Genomic DNA, 21390 nt, shown 5'->3' on the forward strand with positions numbered 1-21390 from the left:
ACAAACCAGTATCTGCCTTGCCTGGGCCAGTCCTCCCTAAACCCAAACAGAAATCTTATTGTATTATAAAAGAGTGTTACTAAGTCTCTCTCATTCACGTTCTCCTTGGATTTTGCCCCCAAATTTAGCATGTGACGGGGGGCAGGGTTTAGATAAAGCTCTTCACTGGACATACGTTCCTGGAATAAATAGCTTCAGTCCATTTCTGAAGAGCAATGTTAAATATTCACTTTAGATTCCTATGCCAACACTAACAACATACACATATTTATACACTGCCAGAGAATACCAAGAACTGACATGCTGTATAAATAAATAAGGAGGAATATAGGTAATGTGTGAGGTAATGCATATCCTAAGTGATGTGGGCTGTCTCTCACTGCACAGAGAATAATCGTTCACAAATATTTCAGGGCATTTATTCTAAATAGAACATTAGGAACTTTACCACGTGTGCACCATACGGATGCTCCTTCCTAGCCATAATAACAGGGGTGGCCTCTGGAACAAGAGTCTAAAGCTCCCAATAAGTTGGTCTCCACGACACTGAGAACTGTATCCCTAAGGCTATAAAAGTGACTGAATTACGGTAGCCTTCATCAAAAATAGTCTTTAATGTGGCCAATTTCTTCCTTATTTGGTGAGAACAATGCCGCCAGAATGAGCAACAGATAAGAGAATATTGAAGTACGGTCTGTTCTGCTGCATGCGTTTTCTGTAACTCAGACCTGCTGAGATAGGCCATCGCTGCTCAACAGCAGAATGAAGTCAGTACAGAATGGAAGTCATGTGAGCTCATGCATGGTGCTCTCCCCAGGCGTGTTGTTTGCACACTGGGTAAAAGCGTAGCTAAGGGCAAAGTAGATTAAGACTGAACACCGCAAGCTGTCGAAGAATTTAACTCTATACAGGATGCCCAAGTGGCGGCCTTCCCTCCCTGGACTCCATGCGGCCACACCCCTCCCCCAACGCACCTGCTGCGTTCTTCTTCCCAGTCTTGGCCACATGACCTCTCTGCAGCCTAGCAGTCGTACCACTTCTATACATCTTCTGTCAAACTACTGCCTTCACTCTTCTTTAAGATGAAACACTACGGTTATTATAGTATTTCTTTACTTATCGGGAATTTTAGGTATTTGTTCGACTGTGCTATTATTTTCCTGGGATGAGGACTAATTTATTAGTGCCCTGGTTACAAAGTCTTGCAGGTTTTGAGTGGTCTGCCTCTGAACACTCTTTTTCCCATAGATCTTGTTGGTTTGGCATGTGATGTTACAGAATGTGAAGGTTTTTCAGAAATGGTCATATCTTGTGTTCCAGCAGAAACACCCATACTACTTAAAAAGAATGAATAGGAACAAGTTGGGAAGTCAACACAGGTTTGACTTCGCTGTTCCCGAGGGTGAGAGGCTGTTGCGTTTGAGTGTTTTGAGTGGGTCTCAGCTCTGTGGCTGGGGAAGGCAAGGGAGGAGGGAACGCACATTCCAGGCTGAAGGCACAGCTTGTACGAAGGTGCGTTCCTTGAGGAGGACGGGACCCAGAGGTGTTCATGTTCGGTGCATTTAAAATCCTTTACATTCCGCCCTTGTGGGAAAATATTTTATTAAGCACTTGGTTGCAGTTGAAATAGAGGGACACCTTGACAGCCCAGGAACAGTGGACAGACAGGAACAGAGCCCAGTTTGGCAGCTGTCAGGAGAAGCAAGGCAGTGCTAGTCCAGAGAAGCAGTGGGGCACTGGGACCAGAGGAGATGTAAATACAAAGTATATTGTATCTCGTGAGCCTGACATGGGCTCTAACCTACAATGCTAACACCAAAAGGATATAATTACCCACCTAGCCAGGTGCTTGACCTGAATGTTTATGTCCTTCCCAAATTCATGCTGAAATTCTAGCCCCAAAGGTGATGTGACTAGGAGGTGGGCCTTTGGAAGATGATTAGGTCGTGAGGGTAGAGCCCCCATGATGGGATTAATAACCTTATAAAGAGGCCCACAGAACTCTCAGGCCCTCTCTACCACACATGAAGACATGGCAAGAAGATGCTGCCTGTAAATCAAGTGCAGCCCTCAACTGGACCACAAATCTGCTGGTCCCTGATCCTAGACTTCCAGCACAGGAGAAATGAATCCCTGCTATTCCTAAGTCCCCTCAGTCTATGATATTCCAGCCAAGTGGACTGAGACACCAGGCATTAGTGATTAACAAAAACAGGAATGGTGACAATCTACATTAAGGATGAAGAGATCGAGGGAGCAGAGGGAGTGACTTCCAGAAATTGATCTATTGACAGACCCACCGAAGATGTCTGGTTGGCAGTCAGATGCCTCCAAATAGAAGCATTCAGTATGTGATCTCATTCCACCCGTGCGTATGCGTATGTGTGTGTCAGATACAACAGCCCCAGCAAGATTGCCAACGTGCACATTGGCTTTCAAATTAAGCTCTATGTGAGGCACTTGATATCATGACGACATCAAGATGAGTGGCTCTAGGGGAGCCTGGGTGGCTCAGTCTGTGAAGCACCTACCTTCAGCTCAGGTCATGATCCCAAGATCCTGGGATCCAGTCCTGCTTGGGGAATCTCTGCTCAGCGGGGAGTCTGCTTCTCCCTCTTCACTGCTTTTGCTCCCCCTGCTTGTGCTCACTGTCTTCTCTCTCTCTCTCTCTCTGTCAAATAAATGAATAAAATCTTAAGAAGAAGAAGAAGGGCTCTAGCAGTCAAAGAGCAGCCTGCCTCCCGGAGAGAACCCCAATGAGCTGAGGCACACCCTGCCTGGGTCTTGCACTGGCACGTTGGTCAGCCCAGCAGCGCCCTGGCCTTAGTGAGCCTGGGTCCGGGTGGCCAAGGAGCCATCACAGGAGAGTGAGAAGGAATGGTAAGAAGCTGTTTCAGATACTTGAAAGGAGAAAAAACTCATTCTCATTTGATACTTGGGAGACTGTTTCATTTGGAAGTCAAGACCTAGGGAATCCTCGTCAGGAAGAGGTTCAAGATCAGCCTTTGGAGTCATGTGAATAAGCTCCAATTGAAAATAGATCCACAGATATAATCTAAATTGCTGGGAGAATAAACCTTCAGATGTCTCAGGAGCCCAGAGCATGCTGCCGTAGATGTTGCAAGCGGCTGTACATGTGATGGGAATAATGAATAGATTATGGGAAGTCGACTGCAATTAGAAGTAAAAGGTACCAGAACTCCAGTGATCTGGGTGGTAGGTGACAGAGAAATCACCCGAAAATGGAGACAGTTTGTGCTTCAGACAGGACATCTTTCATGCTTCCAGGTGGAGGTTACCTGCATTTCCAGGCATCCTCACTCGGTGCTTTGCCTCTTCTGAAGGCTGCCTGTGGAGTCCACTCACAGCTGACCTCCGGCCCCACAGTCCCTGACTTGGGCCTCCTGACATCAGCTGCATACCCATGTCCCTGGCCCTCGCCGTCTAGGTGACTCAAGACAAGACAACCCGCAGTCCCCACCCAGAACCTCATAAGGGACCCGGCAGTAAGGCCTCAACACTTCCTGGGTGAAGGCCAGGTAGCTCCAGAGAAAGGATGTGGTGAAAGAAGCAGGAGGGGTGCTTCTAGATGGAACACATGCACCCTGCACTCCCCACCTGGTTATCAGTGTCAGCACCTGCGCCAGCCCCTACCCAGGCCCGAGTGTCCAGGGCAGCCTGCCTTCCTCACTGGAGATTCTGCGAGTCAGCGCAGGAGGGGAGCAGGGTGGCCAGGGCAGAGCATGTGCAACAGGAACCGCCCCGCCCACCTTTTCTCGCTCAGCCAGGAAAGCCGCCTGTCCTCACCTGCAGGCAGGCCCACCCACACTCTGAGATCATTCCTAGCCTGGGGCAAGGTATTTCTAAGGAAGCACTGCTCCTACAGCCTACAGCCTTGGCTGGGTCTTAGGCTTCATTCCTGGGTCTGGGGCTCCATGCCAGCGAGCCAGGCCTGCACCCAATAGCACTGCCCCTGGGGTCTGGATGGAGTGGAAGGCCTCATGCAGTATGTCATTGAATAATGCCCCCAACAGTCCTGGGGGAAGGCCATTAGGATCCTCATTTTGTGCGGAACGTGCAGTGGAGCAGAGCAAGTTTGTTTCCCTGCCTGGACGGTGCCCCGAGTTCCTGATTCCTCTGATCGGCCTCATCACTCAGGGTCAGAGGTCCCTCCCGGGGCCCCTCATCCTTGACTTCGGCATGCACTCCACCATTTGGCCTCCTTTAAATGTCTTAAGTGTAAATGAGGTAACTTGGGGAAGCGTCTGGCCCCGGCCTTGGGCCTGCCGCACTGTCCACGCCTGCCAGCCGCCAACCGCATCTTGTCGGACTCCCTCGCTGGGGGTTTCTAGCCCGTCCTGTGTGCAGGTTGGCACCCAGGCCAGGCATCTGAGCGAGGTTGTCCTTGGCTATCTTGTCAACAGCAATTCTGTTTGGAGAACAGCCCCAGGGGCGCCTGGGGGGGCTCTGTTGGTGAAGCGTCTGCCTTCAGCTCAGGTCATGATCTCAGGGTCCTGAGATCGAGTCCCATATCGGGCTCCCTGCACAGCAAGGAGTCTGCTTCTCCCTCTTAAATAAATAGATCTTTTTAAAGAGAGAGAGAGAGAGAGAGACCCTAGTCTTTCCCCAAGTGGGGACCCTAATAATTAACATCATAGCTTAATGGAGAGAGAGAGAGAGAGAGAGAGAGAGAGAAAGAAAGAAAGAAAGAAAGAAAGAAAGAAAGAAAGAAAGAAAGAAAGAAAGAAAGAAAGAAAGAAAAGGAAAGCACCGCAGACCTCAAACTGTCAGAGGAGAGAGGGTGGAGATGCTGGCCGTTGCTGCTCATAAAAACACGTAAGTATGCAAGTGTAAAGTCACGTGGCTTATAGCCAATGGCCCAGGGAAGCTGGGAACGCAGCACCTCCCGGTACCGTCTGCAGGGAATCCAGCCAGCCAGCAGGAGTGACACAGTCCCTCAGGTGTTTACCTGGCTAGAAGTCAGCGAGGTCCTGGGGCACGTGACGACAGTCTCCCTGAGAGCCTCTCCGCAGCTCATAGTCTGCACTCTGAACTTGTCATCCCTGCTGGTTCCCGCTCCCAGCACAGCGCCCTGCTTTCCTCCTCCGTCCCCCAAACTCCCGGCCTCATGAGGACAGGCGGGAGCGCAGACGTAGTACCAGCCAACTGCACATGTTCACTTCAAACAGGCCCGCACGTCTGTCCATCAGTTACTTCACTGCCTCTACCTGTGGCATCCTAGGACCACTCGAGTGCCCTTGATGTGCCTTCAACAGAGGAAGCTGGATTGGCGGGGTTTCACACCCAGTTTGTGGGGAAGAGGGTTTTGTTCTGTGTGGCATGGCCCTGCTCTGCGTTTCCACTGCCATATGCCTTGTCTTGCTAATACCATGTTGGAATTATTTCCTTAATGTTTAAAGCTGCATGTACGGAAATGGCTTATATTTCCTGTTTTGATAAACTAATAGAATTTTTACTGGGAACTTTGTTCCCAAGTTGGCTTTCTCCTTTGTTAGCCTCTTTTTGGACTAAAAGAATAATTCTAAAAAGTCGGGCTTGACTGGACTTGTGAAAAAGACAAAGACTTGTATAGATTTTTTTTCTACCTAACTATGAAAGATTACTTTTTTGCAAGAAGGGATGTCTGTCTTCTGTGTCTGTTAGAATGGGTTATTCAGTATCCCTCTGTACAGGAAGCTGGGGGGAGTCCAATGGTAAAATATCTGTAAATTCCCTACAGAGACTTGCTCTTTTTGGCTGGAGGTATATTGGCCTAGAAAGACTTTCTTGGACAAGATGTTTCTTGGAACATGTGGAGGACAAAATATTCTTTGTTTTAGGACAAATGAGTTTTGTTCTTGCATCTTCATATAAATTTGGTTAATATTCATTTCTTATGTGCGATTTGAGAACAATGCTGAGCTTTTTTTTTTCTGTCATTTGTAAATATTGTATCAACTTTGAACAAGACTCACATCTGCAGAAAGCTGAGTCCATGTCTGTGGATTTGCTCCCTTAACAGACAGGGACCATCCACACTGGTCCAACTTACAGAAATAGCTTGTCGTAGAGTCTAAATCTTTTGTGAGTTTTATTTTCTGGCATTTGGGTTGTTATTTAAACCTATTTTTAAATGTCCTAAATATGAGGACAAGTCTGCTGCTGAGAGAAGTGAGAAAAGCAGTTTTCTCGATGTTTTGAAGGGGGCCACTCCTCAGACAGCTACAGAGGAGCATGCCCCTGTGCGCCGGGCGGCAGGGCAAAGCCTTTCTTTCCTCTGCCTGATGCTACGTGATACCCAATGAAGGCAGCATGATTTTTGGCTCCCCCAGTGCCAGGGGATTGCTCACATAAGAGGCACATGAGACCGGATGTTCCCTTAATCTTGCAGCTGCTCCCAGTGATGTCCATTCTGACTAGACTGGATTCCATTTATAGATGGCAGAGCAGTCTCTGCTGGCAGCCAGAGAGCCAGTGGCTCAAGGCAAGAAACTCTGCTTGAACCTGACAGATACTTGATTAGGGAACCTGAAAACTGGCTTTCTTTAGAAGATTCCGTGACCTCTGTTCTCCCAGAGACAAGACTCACTGAGGAATGTGGATCACGCATGTAGGGTGGTTTGGGTGTGTCTAGGCTGAACTGAATGTCCACGCAAAGATATGTATTTTTAAACCTTTCAAAATGTGATGATGCCAAGATCACATAAGATTCTGAAAAAGAGAATTCCCACATAAAAAGGTGACCCCCCCCCCCCTCAAAAATCTCTTGGTCAAAGATCTCCAGTTTGACTCTGGAAAACAATGTCTCTTGCATTTCACTTGTGTAAAATATCCAAGGTTTCTAGAAAAATATATCTATGCCTTTGCATTGCCAGTTGGGTCTTCGGCGATCCAGGTCATTCTTAATTTCTAGAATTTCTAATTAGCACAGCCATGCTGGCTGCCAGTTCAAGGCAGGGTAAAATTCAGAAGAGAAGAGCCTAAAAGGATGTTCTGAATAAGGACATTCTTTTGACACCGTGACTGGTGAGATGCTCAGCTACCAGCCTCCCTGAACTGCCACAGGTGGCAGGGGTCAAAGGGAGTCTGGGGCCAGCACTCTTCCAGAACAACATGTCGTGTCCTCTTGACACGCGGAATGCAGGGAACCCGTAGGGAATGTACTTTCTTCCTCCACTGAAGGACATGGCTTCACAGGAAGCCATAGCAACATGTCTACGTGGAGAGCCTGTTAGAAAGCGTGTCCTGATGCAGGAAATGTGGGGCCTGCATTGCTAAGTAGCACCTGGCGACACAGGCGCTGCATCCAAGTGCCACGCTGGGTGTGTCTAGGGCCCAGACGAGGCCACAGCATTGTAAGCTTAGATCAAGCGCCTCTTGGACGTTGCATCTGAGGCAAGAAGCACAAACCCCTGCCTCCCACCTGTCCACCCTTTCCTGCCGCCCAGCTCCTTTGGGCACACTGTGTCCAGGCACATCCTGCTCAGACTCTGCTCACTGTCTTCACTGAGAGCTCTCCCCACGCGACCCTGCCCTTCCCAATATGGCTTTTGTTCTTATTCATCATTTTACAAGAAGTACCCACTTCATATCTTCCTGGTGCAGCTCAAAGGCATTCCTCATTTACTACACTTCTGTTTAAGCCATTTTCTGTTTGATTTCCCAAAACCTAGAATTCACATTTCTTTTTCAAAACAATTCCTGTTGGCTCCAGTACACTTGGTAAGATGTCAAACGCTTACAACGAGAGCAGAAGTACCACCCTTTGCCTATGTCTGCGGCAGCTCCCCAGGCCTCTTTGCATCCTCTTTCCTTCCTGGAGGGAGCAGCTGAGCCCAGCAGGGCAGAGCCCTAGACGAGGCAGCTCCCAGGATACGGGCACCCATGGACAGTTGCTGAAGGAATCAGTGATTAAGCCCCCAGCTCAGGCCCCCTCTAAAAGTTGGGAAGTTAGATTCACAGTTCCAGGTGGTTACACATCTTGGTAGCAACTGAGGTAGTTTTTGTTGAGCAAGGAGGATGGAAGATGGTCCCTGCACACCTATCCCAGAACCATAAAGCCACAATGGGCTTAAATTGAGCCTTGGCTGTAAGCTGGGGGTCCTGTGAAGAAGAGTTTCAAATCCACTCCAATCCAAGATGCCCTGGATTCCCTGATGATGATAACCCAGAGGTCTTCCTTTCTAGGCCTGGAGACTGGCAGCTCTCTGTTCCTGGGTTGTAGCAGTGAGGGCCTCAGGTGTGAAGGCAAGGAGATCAGCCTCTTCAGGGAGGCCAGTAAGGGATAATGGAGGACAGTACAGCCTGAGGGAGAGGGCCCAGCTAAGTTAGTCCTCTCTGTGACCGGCCTCCTTGAGTCTCCCTCTCATCTTACCTCTCCTTCATGGCACTTGCTGTAATTTAAATTGTATAGGTTTCATGGCTTGTGTATTTAGTTTTCTTATCAACTTGTGTACATTCTCTGATCCCCACTTTATAGCCATGGCCCAGCACAGTGCTCAGCCTGCAGTAAACACCAGGTGGAAAATGAAGGAAGGAACAAATGAGTGAATTTGCAAGGGAGAGAGTGGGTCAGGTGTCTCCAAGAGCCCTGCAGCTGTCATGTCTGGGGGAACTGGGGAGTTAGGAGCTCTCTCACAGGTGCAGCTGAGGGAAAGGCTTTCCCTGATCACTCCAAGCTGGGAAGCATGTGGCACAGATGCCTTCATTGTTCTGGAGCCAGGGAGGGAGCAGTTTCTGCATGAATACTAGGACAGATGAGCACATGCATATCAGATTCAGGCATTCTCAAGGGGGTGGAAGCCCTTACCAGTTTGCATGGATCTTTACCATAATTGGTCTCGTTCGGCTGTGAGTCCTCCACCTAGAGATGAAGAGCATCCAGACAAGCTCAATTGAGTGGATGCAGCATGCATGGTCCATGATGGTAGACACATTCCATATACCTCAAGCTGGGTCTGCAGGAGCCTCCTGGCCCTGGGAGCAGCCTGTTCTCTGTGGATGTTGGGATGGTGAGCACAGTGACGGGCATTGCTGCAGGGGGCAGGAATATTGTTCTACAGAATGGTACTGATGGGTATTCAGACTTGGCATGAGACACTAGTGGAGAATTGAACTGATGCTCCTGATGGAGTTTTGGTTAGAAAGCATGCCCTCCTAGAGACACTGTAGTTGAAGGTCTAGACCCGGGCCAGGTGCTGGGCAGACTCTTGAGGTGGATGTACAGTGGGAGGAAACCAGTCATCTTTACTAAGGAGTTGAGGAGAAGGATCAAGGTTCATCTCTGAGTTGTGTCTAGCAATAAAACAAGGGCAGACCCAAGGACTTGGAGCTTGGGCAATGGCTGGTGGAGGCTGTTAGTATTCTTCTGTTCAGGGGACAGAGCAGTTCATGTACTCCTCATCCGAGATCCTCAGGAGGGCATTTGTATCTTAAGAATGTTCCAGAGCTAACATCCCACCAGGGGAATTCTGAAGCTCAGGTCTGAGATTTGTATAGTCTCTAAGAGACGTCTGGAACACATGCTCTGCCCTAATAAAGTAAATACTTCTGTTCATCCTGGAGATCTGACATTCCAATTCGTGGTACTTAGAGCTCTTGTAGATGTTGGAATTCATAGGAATCCCTCTGTAGGATATGCAAGATGTAAGATGCTGATGGGAAAATACACACACACACACACACACCCCACATCCCATCCCATCACACACACATACGCCACATCACACACACACATGCACACAGGCTGGAGTCTCCATGATGGAAATTGACTCTGGCTTGTAGAGGGAGGCCTGCCTCTCAATGATGTATTTCTCACCTCCTGAGATGAGGTCCCCAAGCCATGGCACATGGTTGAGGAAGTGTCAAGATTGGAAGTTATCAGACCTACAAGCCCCAACTCCAAAAGCAAAACAGCACTGTTAAATTTTAAGCAGGTTATGAAGGTTTCTATAACTAAGTCTAGTGCATATCCTAAACATAGGATAGAAGGTCTGTTAGATCAATTTAAGATCATTTCAACCATTGATTTATATCCAGGGATTTGGCAAGTGCCTTTAAAATCAAAACTAAAAATAGCCGATGCAACATCAGATGAAGAATATAAGTTTATGCTTTACCCTATTGTCTATAGACTGAGGAGCCCCCTTACCTTTTCCAGACAACTGGCAAATAAATTATTGTGTGAACCAGGGAAACCTGCCAAGCCACCTATTCACATCCTAGTCGTACATCATAAGTATAAATGTGGCTGCCCATCTAGACACCTCCCTTCAGCATTCAGGGTAACCCATAAAACGAATGGCTTTGTATGGAGCTGGATTTATAAAGACTAAATATTCAAAATCATGGGACTCTAAATGAGCCCCACTATAGATAAACATTGCAGCTGTAAAAAAAAAAAAACTGGCAAATATCTAGAAACATATTTTGAAGGCATGAAAGAATTTTAAACATGTTTACTTTCTATACTATGGAACTCACAGTGTCTCACAGAAAGATAACCAAGATATCCAAAAGGCTTCGAGGTGTTGGTTTGAGATTTTCAGATTTTTTTGAATTCTTCAAAATCTAGTGACATGCATTAGGTACTAGAGTAGGTAAAGGGTTATTGTCAGGACACAAGTAATGTGGCACTCCAGTGATCCCTCTTATAGAAAGTTGTTAGCACAGGAAAGGAATTTATCATCTCTACAAAAAGAACATGGCATAGTTATTGTGGTCTTAGGTAAACTCTGGCCAGATAGTTTTGAGTCAGACTTCACTTGTGTGCCTGTCCAAGACTGAACGTCCAGGAAGGCTAGCAGGCGTCGCAGCAGTGGCCACGCAACACTATATCCATTTACACATGACCATCAGTACCATGCCAGGAACAGGGAAGATTCTGGCTGACATGCTAGCACAAACAAACAGAAAGCTTAACAGAGGGTGACCAGCCTGTTTAGTCGCTGAGACTTAACTTAGAAGAGAATGGAACAGATTATGGTGAAATGCACTTTTGTGTAAATTTGGAATGGTCTGTTATCTGGGGAGTGTTGCTTGCATGGTAAGGTTTGGCTCCGCGCGCACCAGAAGCTAACCATGTCCAGGTTATCAGTGCCAGCCAGCTAGGCAGTCTGGTCTGCCGGGCTGGCCAAGGATGACGAGCCACATAGGGATTCCCCTGCACTGCTGCACTGAGTCACCTGTTGTGCAGATGGGGGAGGCGGGGCTGATCCGGAAGAGCAAAGAAGAAGGTCCATCTGATATCACTTCCTACTCAAAACATTTCATGCCATCACCAGTCGGAAAGGAAGATCTCCTGGTCCAAAGTCCAAGTCCATGTTTTACTTAAAATACTGAGATCAAGGGAAAGCGAGAAATGCCTTGGAACCCACTGGAATTGTCTGGGTGGAGAACTCCCTCACTTAGCCACTCAATTCATTAAAGAGTCCACCTAATAGAGACTTGGGAAAGCCTCTTCCTTCCATCCCCTCCTCCTTCTGTGAAGCACTGGGTCCCTCAGAGGGAAGGAAAGGAGTGTCCTCTCCTGGCACCACCGGGGATGTTGAGAACCTCTGTGGTGGTGGTGAGAGGTGTCGAGAACCTGGCAGATGTGTTCACAGGGTTCTCTGCCTCCCATTGGAAGCCCCCCCCCTTTAGCTCACGAGGATCCGTGTTGTATGATGAACCTAACCCAGTCCTGCTCACTTGGAACAACCTCTCCTTGGGGCTGCATCCCCCACATTTCCAGGAGAATGAAGGGCCGCTTCCTACACACTTGGAGTCTCTCCTTCACGCTGAAGTACTTAACACAGAGTGTCCTCATGGGCTCACTTCACACGGAATCCCTGGATTCAGGGAACATTCTCCCTGACTTTCGAGACCAGGACCTAGCATGGCATCTGGTGTTGAGCAGGAACCTTTAAAAGGCATATTGACCATACAAAGTTCATTGCCAAGAGTGACTGTAATGTAAACTCTGGGTGACCGTGCCTCATCAGTGTAGGGTCATCAACTGTGACACATGTGCCACTCTGCTGGGGGACGTTGGTGGCAGGGACAGCTGTGTGTGTAGGTGGGTAGGGGGTACATGAGAGCTCTCTGTATCCTTTGCTATGAGCCAAAGCTGCTCTAAAAATTAAAGTTTGTGTTTTGAATAAAAAGCTAGTTGCTGGAGCTGGACGTGCTCTCAGCAGATGATGTTGTGCTACCTGTTGTAGCTGACGGTGTTTGCGATAACGTGTTTTGTGCTTGCTTTTGCAGGGCGTGAAGAAGTTTGACGTGCCCTGTGGAGGCAGAGACTGCAGTGGAGGCTGCCAGTGCTACCCCGAGAAGGGAGGAAGGGTGAGTCACCGAGTCAGGGAAATGACTGTCTTCCTTAGCCTTCTGTTTAAGACAAAAGTGCCTTGAATCACCTGAGTGAGTCAACTGCATATCTTCCTGACAAATTTAATACAGACATGTCCCTCTGTATTGGAACAAACAATGATATAATGCAAAATTTGGTCAATTTATACCACTTTCTGAAATAGATTGAGAACAGTGTTAACTTTCTTACACATCTTTTCTCTTGATCATTGTTATGAAAAGATATGTATATATAATGCAACTGTGTCTTAGGCCTATGATTTTATACATAAACATCTATTCCGTAGAAATATTACATTAAAAAAAAAACATGGTTCTGTCTACCCCCCAGTGTAGACATTCAAACAAGAGGGCACAAGCATCCTGCCATAGAGAATCAGTCTCATACTCAAAAGTAGTCTACTTATCCCCTGAATGTCCTTTATATAGCAAATTTTATCAGGTAAGTCAGAGATAAAAGGTCATTCCACATCATTGCCAGGATACATGGCAGCGCCTGAATTATGGTCTGATACTGGGTTTAATATGTTCAAAGTGACTGGCCTTCCTGTTGCCATTTAAAGCTGACGTTTGGGTCTTGGCATTTCTGATTTTTAAAACGTATTATTTATATTTATCTGTTTAAGCCCGTTTTCTTGTGGGGAGCAGTATTTGTTTTATGACACAGAGTCTTTTGAGTCTTCATGCCTTGGGATCACCCTTCCCTGGGGGGACTCTTGCTGGACCAGGGCCAGGTTGGGAGAGGTAGTTGGGAGGTGTGGCCTGTATCCCCTGTCACTGCCAATTACAGCACCCCATTGGTGTTCTCAGCACATCCCACCACCCTGAATCCTGCCGTTGGTGTTTATAGACCCCATTCCCACCTCCCAGGAGGAGGACTCGTCTCAGTGGAGCTTGGCCTCTGCAGCCAGTGTTATGTGTTATGCCACACACTTTCTCCTACATGAGTTTCCTCCAGAAGCCAAATGAGTAAAATTTGTGACAAGGAACCCCTTTACACAAAGGGGTTGTGGTGGTCTGTGACTGACCAACCCTCCTCTCATGCCCAAGATCCTCACCGAGGAGTCTTCTCTCCAGGCACCCAAGGCTGCTCTCCCCACATGCTGTGTCCTCTCAGAGCTGTTGCTGTTGATGGAACAGTGGTCCCTCTGCTTGGAACAGGGACGTTAGGCTTTAAGAATTGCTAATTGAAGGTTGTGCATCAGCATTTAAGAAGGATGGAGTATTTTTTCAAATATACAGAAGCCATTTGGTGAGATTTAAAATCCCCCTGGGTCCCTTGCTATATAGACTTTCCCAGCGATGCTTCTGGAGCAGGGATGACAATGCCTCACTGCAGAGCTCTCCCCTCCCTAAGCACTGGGCAGCCTGGCCTTATATGGGCATGAGGAAGACAAATTAGTGGTTTACAAATATCTGTGGGCCTCGCCTGGGTTGGAGAGAATTCAGCTCCAGAGAGATTCTGCATTCTTCTCCATGTGATCAGCCAAACAGAACCCAAACAGAGCACAAGTTTACTAGGTCTATTCTTTTTCACTTTTTTGTGATTGTTTAATGCAGAACCGATATGTTAACATTTCCCGTAATGGTTTCATATGAATTTTGTTCTTTAGGAAAAGTAGTTCATTCGGATTTTTTTTTTAATTCAAGGATAATTAATATACAGTGTTATGTTAGTTTTGGGTCAACAGTATAATGACTCAACAGTTGTGTACATTCCTCTGTGCTCATCAAGATAAGTGCGCACTCAATCCCCTTTATCTGTCTCATCCCTCCCCCCTCCCCCCCACCCTCCACCCCACCCCTCCCCCCCGCCCACTTATCTGGCAACCACCAGTTTGTTCTCTGTATTTAAGAGTCTGGCTTTTTGTTTATCTTTTTCTTTTTTGTTTGTTCGTTTGTTTTGCTTCTTAATTTCCACATATGAGTGAAGTCATATGTTATTTGTCTTTCTCTGTCTGACTTATCTCACTTAGCATTATATTTTATTTTAATATGTAATGCCATCTGCATAGCTATGTACTCTTAAAATGCTAGAGGTCTTCTCAGAGCAGTTATTAGGAGGGAGATTTCTAAAGATCCCTAGGTCATTCTAATTCAGTAAATTTGCATGGAGAGCTTTGTATTTCCCATCAGCCCTCATTAACAAAGTAGCCTAAGACCATTTCTCGACCTTGCTAGGTAAAGCAGATACTGGACGCCTTCCTGTGAATTTGGTTAACACAAGTAATCCAGAACCCCATGTGGGTTTGACTTGCCTCTAATTGTTCAGCCAGGTAATGATGACATTAAGCTGAGATGTGGCAGCTGTCTGAGTGGTTGGTTCAGGGACAGAGCCACACAGGGACTCAGGTGTGCCATTGGTTATCAGTCACCAAGATGACAGAAATGGTGATGGTAAGTGGTAAGAAAACCACTCCTGAGGAGAGAGAAACGACACCTTGGGGATATCTGTTGTTGGGACACTTGCGTCTACTTCATCAAAATGCTTATTGAGATATAGCTCCTTAAGCCTGGTATATGTACATTAAATATTTGTTAATTAACAAGTTTACCCAGATGTGTTTCTGTAGACAGCAGGGCTATTTCCGTCCTACTCTTGGATTGATATTTTTTAAAAGTAATGTAATGCATAAAAATAGCAGCTGGACAGATTCCGCCGTTAGAGAGCTGAGTGCATACTTCGTTCTTTCCCACAGCTGCCCCTGGGTCCCTTGCCATATATTTCCCCACGGTGCTTCTGAAGGGGGGATAACAATGCCTCACTGCAGAGCTCCCTGCTTCCCGAGCACTGGGCAGCCGGGCCTTATATGGACACGGGGTAGAGTTCACTCGCTCCTCACCATGGTGACAGCCAACAGCAGAAACCATGTTACTGGATAACTTTTGGACTCGCAGCAGAAATCACAAATGTACTATGGATTCTGATTCCAAAGGAATTCTCATGTTACAGAATGAACAAGCTCAGTGTAAAACGCATTCCCCCAGCCCTGAGTGGGAGGTGGAGGGTTGTTGCGGGGCGGGGGGGCACGGATTCTCACAGGCACAGCATCCAGCCTTTGGGGCGAGTGTTCCAACAGCCAGGACATGCAAGGCAGGAGCTGGGACCCGGCCGTCAGCACCCCTCTTACTCCCAGGTTAGAGCTGGAAGGTGCAAAGGAGGGAAGGAGGATGACACAGAGCCTGCTCCAATTTGGTCCAGAACAAAACTCAAGTTTTCAGACTTTTAGACGAGTTCTTTTCCCAGTGCCATCATCTTTTGTGCCTGCACTCTTCCTCCTCTAGAGGGGAGATCCTCCAGGGGCAGAGGGAAGGGCCACAGCCCAGACAAAAGGAGGTCTGGCCCTCTTTCCTCAAAGTTTTACTCCCTGGCCAGTTCTCCAACCTTTTCTTCAGTTGTTCAATGAATTAAACATAACTTTAGGAAATGAATTAATAGGGGGCACCTGGATGGCTCAGTAAGTTATGTTTCTGACTCTTGGTTTTGGCTCAGGTCATGCTCTCAGGGTCCTGGGATCCACCCCCACGTTGGGCTCCCAGCTCAGCAGCGAGTCTGCTTGGGATTCTCTCTGTCCCTCCTCCTCATGTGTACACTGCCTCTCTCTCTCTCTCTCTCTCTCTCTCTCTCTCAAATAGACAAGTAAAATATTTTTTTAAAAAAGAGAAAGAAATGGATGAATACTTGATTGCTATTTGAGGGTCTGCATTTAAAATAAACTATTGTGGGGGCACCCGGGTGGCTCCGTGGTTAAGCATCTGCCTTTGGCTCAGGTCATGATCCCATCTGCATCAGGGAGATGTGGTCCCCCACAGGGAATCTGCTTCTCCCTCTGCCTGTGTCTCTGCCTCTTTCTGTGTGTCTCTCATAGTAAATAAATCAAAAAAAAAAAAAAAAGAGAGGGAGAGAGAGAGAGAGAAACTATTGTGTATATATTGGAATAATTAAAATTCATAAGTTCTAATTTACCAATATTCCACAGGGTGATAGGCACAAAGAAAGCCGGCTAACTGACTTCTTAGCTTTCTCCACAACTAACGGTCCTGTCATCCCCGGCACCAGACAGAGCCGTGTGGCCCTCTTACCTGTCTCTATTCATTTTACTCTTTCTTTATTTATATATTTAATATTTTTTACTTCTTCTGTGGAAGTGACAGCCCATTGTATGGAAAGCATCAGAGTGCATTTCCATTACAGAACGACTGTGGAAGCAGAGTGATACGCCAAGTGACACAAAGATGAATAGTATGGAAGACTATAAGGAGGGCGTGCAAGGCACCTGGTTCAACAAATAAAGACACCTTTGTCTTTGCTCATTAACTTACCTAAAAGGTCATGAAATTCTCAGGTTTTTCCAACTGAGGTCAGTTTTAATTCATTATTTCAGTTCCCTGAGCAGATTCACATTCCCCCAATCCTTTGGCTTTTCACTGTAGACTCAGAACAAATAGGTTATTCCAACTTTTTAATGGTATCAACGTTCACAGGGCACCCGTTTCCCTGGGCAGTCAGGTATTTTAGAAATTGATAAATACTAGACACTACTTAAATCCAAATTGTTGGGAATTATTGAGATGGTCAGGCTACAGTGGGAGAAAGGGAACCCACAGCTTCGGCTGGTTCCCAGAGCTCTATCCTCAGCCCGTACGTCAGTGAATGGGCATCTCCCCCATCACTCAGTGCTCAGCCACCCACGCTTGCCCACCGTGGCCCTGACAGCACCAGACACAGGACCAAAGACAAGCACCTCACGTGTGCAGAGGCCACAGCCCATGACAAGCTGTGTGTAGCTGTTGTGTTCTTTCATGCAGCTAACAGTTTCCCACAGTCTGTGGGTCCCTGGACTTGAGTCAAAGTATGAGTAAATAATTCTTAACCTCACAAGATTCCTTAAATTCAACAACGTAAATCAAAGTGAAAGAAACCAGAGAGACGCTGAGTGAAAAGGGAAGCAGAGAAGAGTGGACAGAGGACTCTCAGAGGTGGGTGGAGGCAGGTGAATGGGCATGCAGAGAGATTCATCATCTTTGGCACTTGCTGTCAGCTCAGAAGGGCAGTGCCCAAGAGATGAAAGAAAGAAGCTGAGGCCTGTGTCACAGAAAGGGATAGAGGGGCCCAGAAGAGCTAGGAACACTCGCAGTTGTCAAGATCACTCTACAGTGAGAGTGGGGAGCCTGATGAGTGTCTTGTTTTGGTGATCATTCCACTGGGGTCTAGTTCTAATCAAAGAAAATGCCGTGAAACTTACACACAGCCATAGTTAGCGACTAGAATTTGAAAACAAATTTATTTGACTCATGCTGATTATACATCTACCACGTGTTAGCTCCCATCTCAGCATCAGGAGTACAGAAGTAAAAAAAGCAGTCAATATCCCTAATCTTTTAGAGCTTTCTAGCCCTGTGCTCTCCAAAAGAATTTACCACAAAGATGGAAATGTTCCATATCTATGCTGTCCATCAGAACTACTTGAGCATTTGAAATGTCATTAGTGAAATTTTAAATTTTACTTAATTTTAGTTAACAAAAAATCCAATTAAATAGCCCTGTGGCTACCATATTGAAGATCACAGTTCTAGCGAGTGTAAGGGTGGAGAGTAGGAGATAAGGAGCTCATCATCAATCTGTAAGAATGTTCTGGATACCAAACCCTAGACAAAAATAAAGCACAATATAAAGTCAGGACTTTGTGAAAGTAAGACCTGATTTTGCAACCTGCTGGCTTATATCTTTACAAAAAAGGATGTTATCTCAAAAATATAGAGAGACCCAGGAGCAGGGCACATTGGACATGGTATCTATGCCAAATGTGATTCATCACACCTTCCACGTTGCCCACAGCCTCTTGGGGAAATTTGCATTTTCAACATGAGCTCTGATCAGGGCCTCTCCTGGAAACTCCTTGTCTAGTTGCTTTGGTGCAGGAGACCTTTGGTCATCCAGGCCTCAGCTTTGGAACAGCAAGCTATTCTCACTCTCTTTCTAGCAAGATCAAGTAAGCATTTTCTTAAAGCAAGGCTTTCAGGACAGTGTTGTAGAAATGCATTAATGGCGCAGCTGGAGAAGAGAGAAATAATGCAGAAGCTCTGGCCCACTCTCCACTCTCGCCAGCCCAGTATGGTAATCGTTTCATTTCAGAAGGACCATCATGACAGTAGTGAGGACTTGATAGAAAACGGGCCAAGTTGGAGCTCATCCAAATGGAAGAATACATGATTAAAATCCTAAAAAGACAAAATTATAATACTGCCTCACTGAATGGACTCAAAGAACATCATTCTGGAGAGAATCTGATGGTTAAAGTCAATGCTTAGAAAATGTGTTTTCATTGCCATTAAAATCACCGTGTTCTTTACCCCCCAGGACAAACTACCCTGGGTTGTTTCCTACCAGTGAAACACGTGCTTAAATAATAAGAGCCATGAAAGTCACTGGTGAAAATAAATCATAGTGGTTGTGGCCTAGCATTTATCAGCCTCCACAGAACGGCCCATGACACAGCTGCTGAGGGCAAGCAGCTATTTGACAAATAATGCAGTTAGCAGAGAACATGTTTCCAACGGGAACAGTGTTCACGGACAAGGAATGAAGCATTGGCACATTGGCTGTCTTAGTACCTGAGTGCAGAGGAAGAATTTTAAATGTTTTCCTATTTGATTTATCCGTTTCTACCTCTTCTCATGAACACTACACACAAACACACCCAAACAGTTGCTTTGGCAGCCTGCACCACATTCCTTCATAATGAAGAAATCCTTCCTCTTGATTCCAGGTGTTGCTAATGGAAGATGGTTGCTTTGGTGCTGCAGACACCCTCAATCTTTCTCGAAGTGTCTGTTACTCTGGAAATACTGGGTGGATGGGGATAGGGCACCCACTATCTCGTTCTGAGAGAACCATGCATCCAAACATTCCCCTCAAAATTTACACCAAAAACAGACTAGGCGTAGAGTAGACATTGACAGAGCTCAAGCAGAAGAGTGAGCCACGTTGGGAGAAAAAGCTTTTTATTTGTACTGAGGCAGATCTGTGCCCCCAAGCCCTTGACCATAAATTGTGACCAGATTGTTGCTGGGGGTGGGGGGGTGGAGGGGGCGAGGGAGGACCGAGCCATTGGTGAGAGTATAGTTTTCACAGAAGCACAAAATTGGCCCTGTGAGGCCAGCTGGCCAGTCAGAGTGGGTGGAGGAGCCCCCGGGAGCTCTCCATGTATTCTGGGTGGTGGCCTGTGCCAGCAGAACCTCAGGGACACAGGCCATCCACGCCAGCCTCTGGCCCTGAGGGTGGTGCCAAATGATTAAGTGGGCTCTGGTACAGAGCTGACAGTTGTAGGGAAATGGCCTTTCATGGCTTTATGGAAAATAGAATGTCAGTCCATGGCCAGGATAATGGTGATAGCAATGATTTCATGTCTTGATTGAAAATCTCAACACCAACTCTAGTAGACTGCTAATAAAGCCGGGAAAGAGAGGTGAACATTTCTACTGTTCTCCAAACCAAACCAAATCTCTGCCTTTAGAAATCCTCCGTTTTTCCTACCTCTTGATGGAATGTTTTGACAAGTATAGCATTAAAGCTTTTCCTCTTTCTGTTACAGAAAGAACACCAGTCTTCAAAGACCTTTGTTTGTTTTATTCACTTCCAATTCATTCTTAGTAAACAATTGCAGGATTTCTAAAAAGACCAGAGCAAGGTTGTTACTAAACATGATACACTTTCTAAAAGCGACTCTGAAAATAGAAATGTTTGCTCTGAGTTCATCTTCTCTCACACTTGGGAAGAGAGTGTCTCAAACAGGTGGGTCTGCCTATGGATCACGTGGGAGTACCCCACCTGCCCGTGCAGCTCATCTCAAAGCGCTTCCAAGGTGGGCAGTCTTAAAAAGGGCCGGATGCACTTGCGTCTGCCTCCTCTTCCATCAGACTGCTTCCATCATAAAGAGAAAACCAGTAGATTGTGTGGCAAAGTCTTGAGATAGTTGAAAATCCAGAGATAGTAACTAGAGAAAAGTGGCAGAAATGACCAGACCAACTGTGTGCACACGTTTTCCTTGCCGAGGGGCCTTTTGAACTTGCCACCTTAGTTAACACATCCTGGGGATACCTTGAGAAGAAGGGCGTCAGTGTTCTCTCATCTCTGTTTTATGCTCTTTCCCCCTTAAGTTGGAGGGAGCCTCCCTTGCCCTTAATAGTCACAGACAGAGGTGCTACATACATCACTGGCATATGTAGAATGAGCATAAAACAAATTTATTTCTAACTGCTTTAGGCATTTCAAAATTTTCTTAAGAAGCTGCCTGACCTGAGATCCTGAGCAGCCTGTGATTCTGAGCCTTCAGGCATCCCATCCAAACTAGTCCATTGTGGTGTAGACAACTAAATCATTCAAGCCGTCCGATGTCTGACTCATATGGGAAGTACAAAGGAGGCCTTCAAAAGGGCATATGTCCCCACAGATGGGAAAGGTCAAAACATCCCTGTCGTTTCCCTCCGTGTCCAGCCTAAAAGTTTGAATACTAGAATAATGGGAGTAGGAACCGCCATCTGAGTAACCCAATACAGACCATGTGTTGATGACCATTTCCTTCTGAGCTACAGTGAGGATCTTAAAGATCCCACCACCAGAGCAAAAGTTTTTGTATCCTAAACATGGCTGGGATGGGTAACTCTGAAAGGACTGGAATCAGAAGTAGGGGGGTGGATAGGCAAAACAGTGGAAATGAAATGGAAGTCATTAATCCTGGGTAAATAATATCTTTGGCCTCACACTCATCAGCCGCCTTGTCAGCATTGGTGTTTTTTATTAAATCGCTGTCTTTGTGAGGCACTATAACTATTTTTCAAACTTAAAGTCTGTTTTAAATAAAGACACAGAAGGACGAATGAGTTCTATGGTGAGCTTGGGCTCTGTAATAAAAATTAAAGTGCTGGCACGTTTTAGCCCTGCATGGTAGTAATTATATATATTTTTTAAATAAACTTCAAGTGGCAGTAATGACGTTTTTAAAGCCTTGTGAAGATAATGGTCATATTTCAAAAGAACCC

At 46.4% G+C, this 21390-nt stretch overlaps 1 protein-coding gene across 3 annotated transcripts in view; it reads left to right on the forward strand.

Annotated features, from left to right (window-relative positions):
• Nucleotides 1-21390, forward strand: part of COL4A2 (collagen type IV alpha 2 chain) — a 170189-nt gene that overhangs the window by 34890 nt on the left and 113909 nt on the right. For all 3 annotated transcript variants that reach the window (XM_038570040.1, XM_038570039.1, XM_038570041.1), the window contains exon 4: nt 12244-12324. In XM_038570040.1, the coding sequence (XP_038425968.1) occupies nt 12244-12324 (81 nt within the window). The remainder of the gene's footprint in view (nt 1-12243; nt 12325-21390) is intronic.

The sequence above is a fragment of the Canis lupus genome, chromosome 22 (assembly GCF_011100685.1).
Source record: "Canis lupus familiaris isolate Mischka breed German Shepherd chromosome 22, alternate assembly UU_Cfam_GSD_1.0, whole genome shotgun sequence".
Classification (NCBI taxonomy): Eukaryota; Metazoa; Chordata; class Mammalia; order Carnivora; family Canidae; genus Canis; species Canis lupus.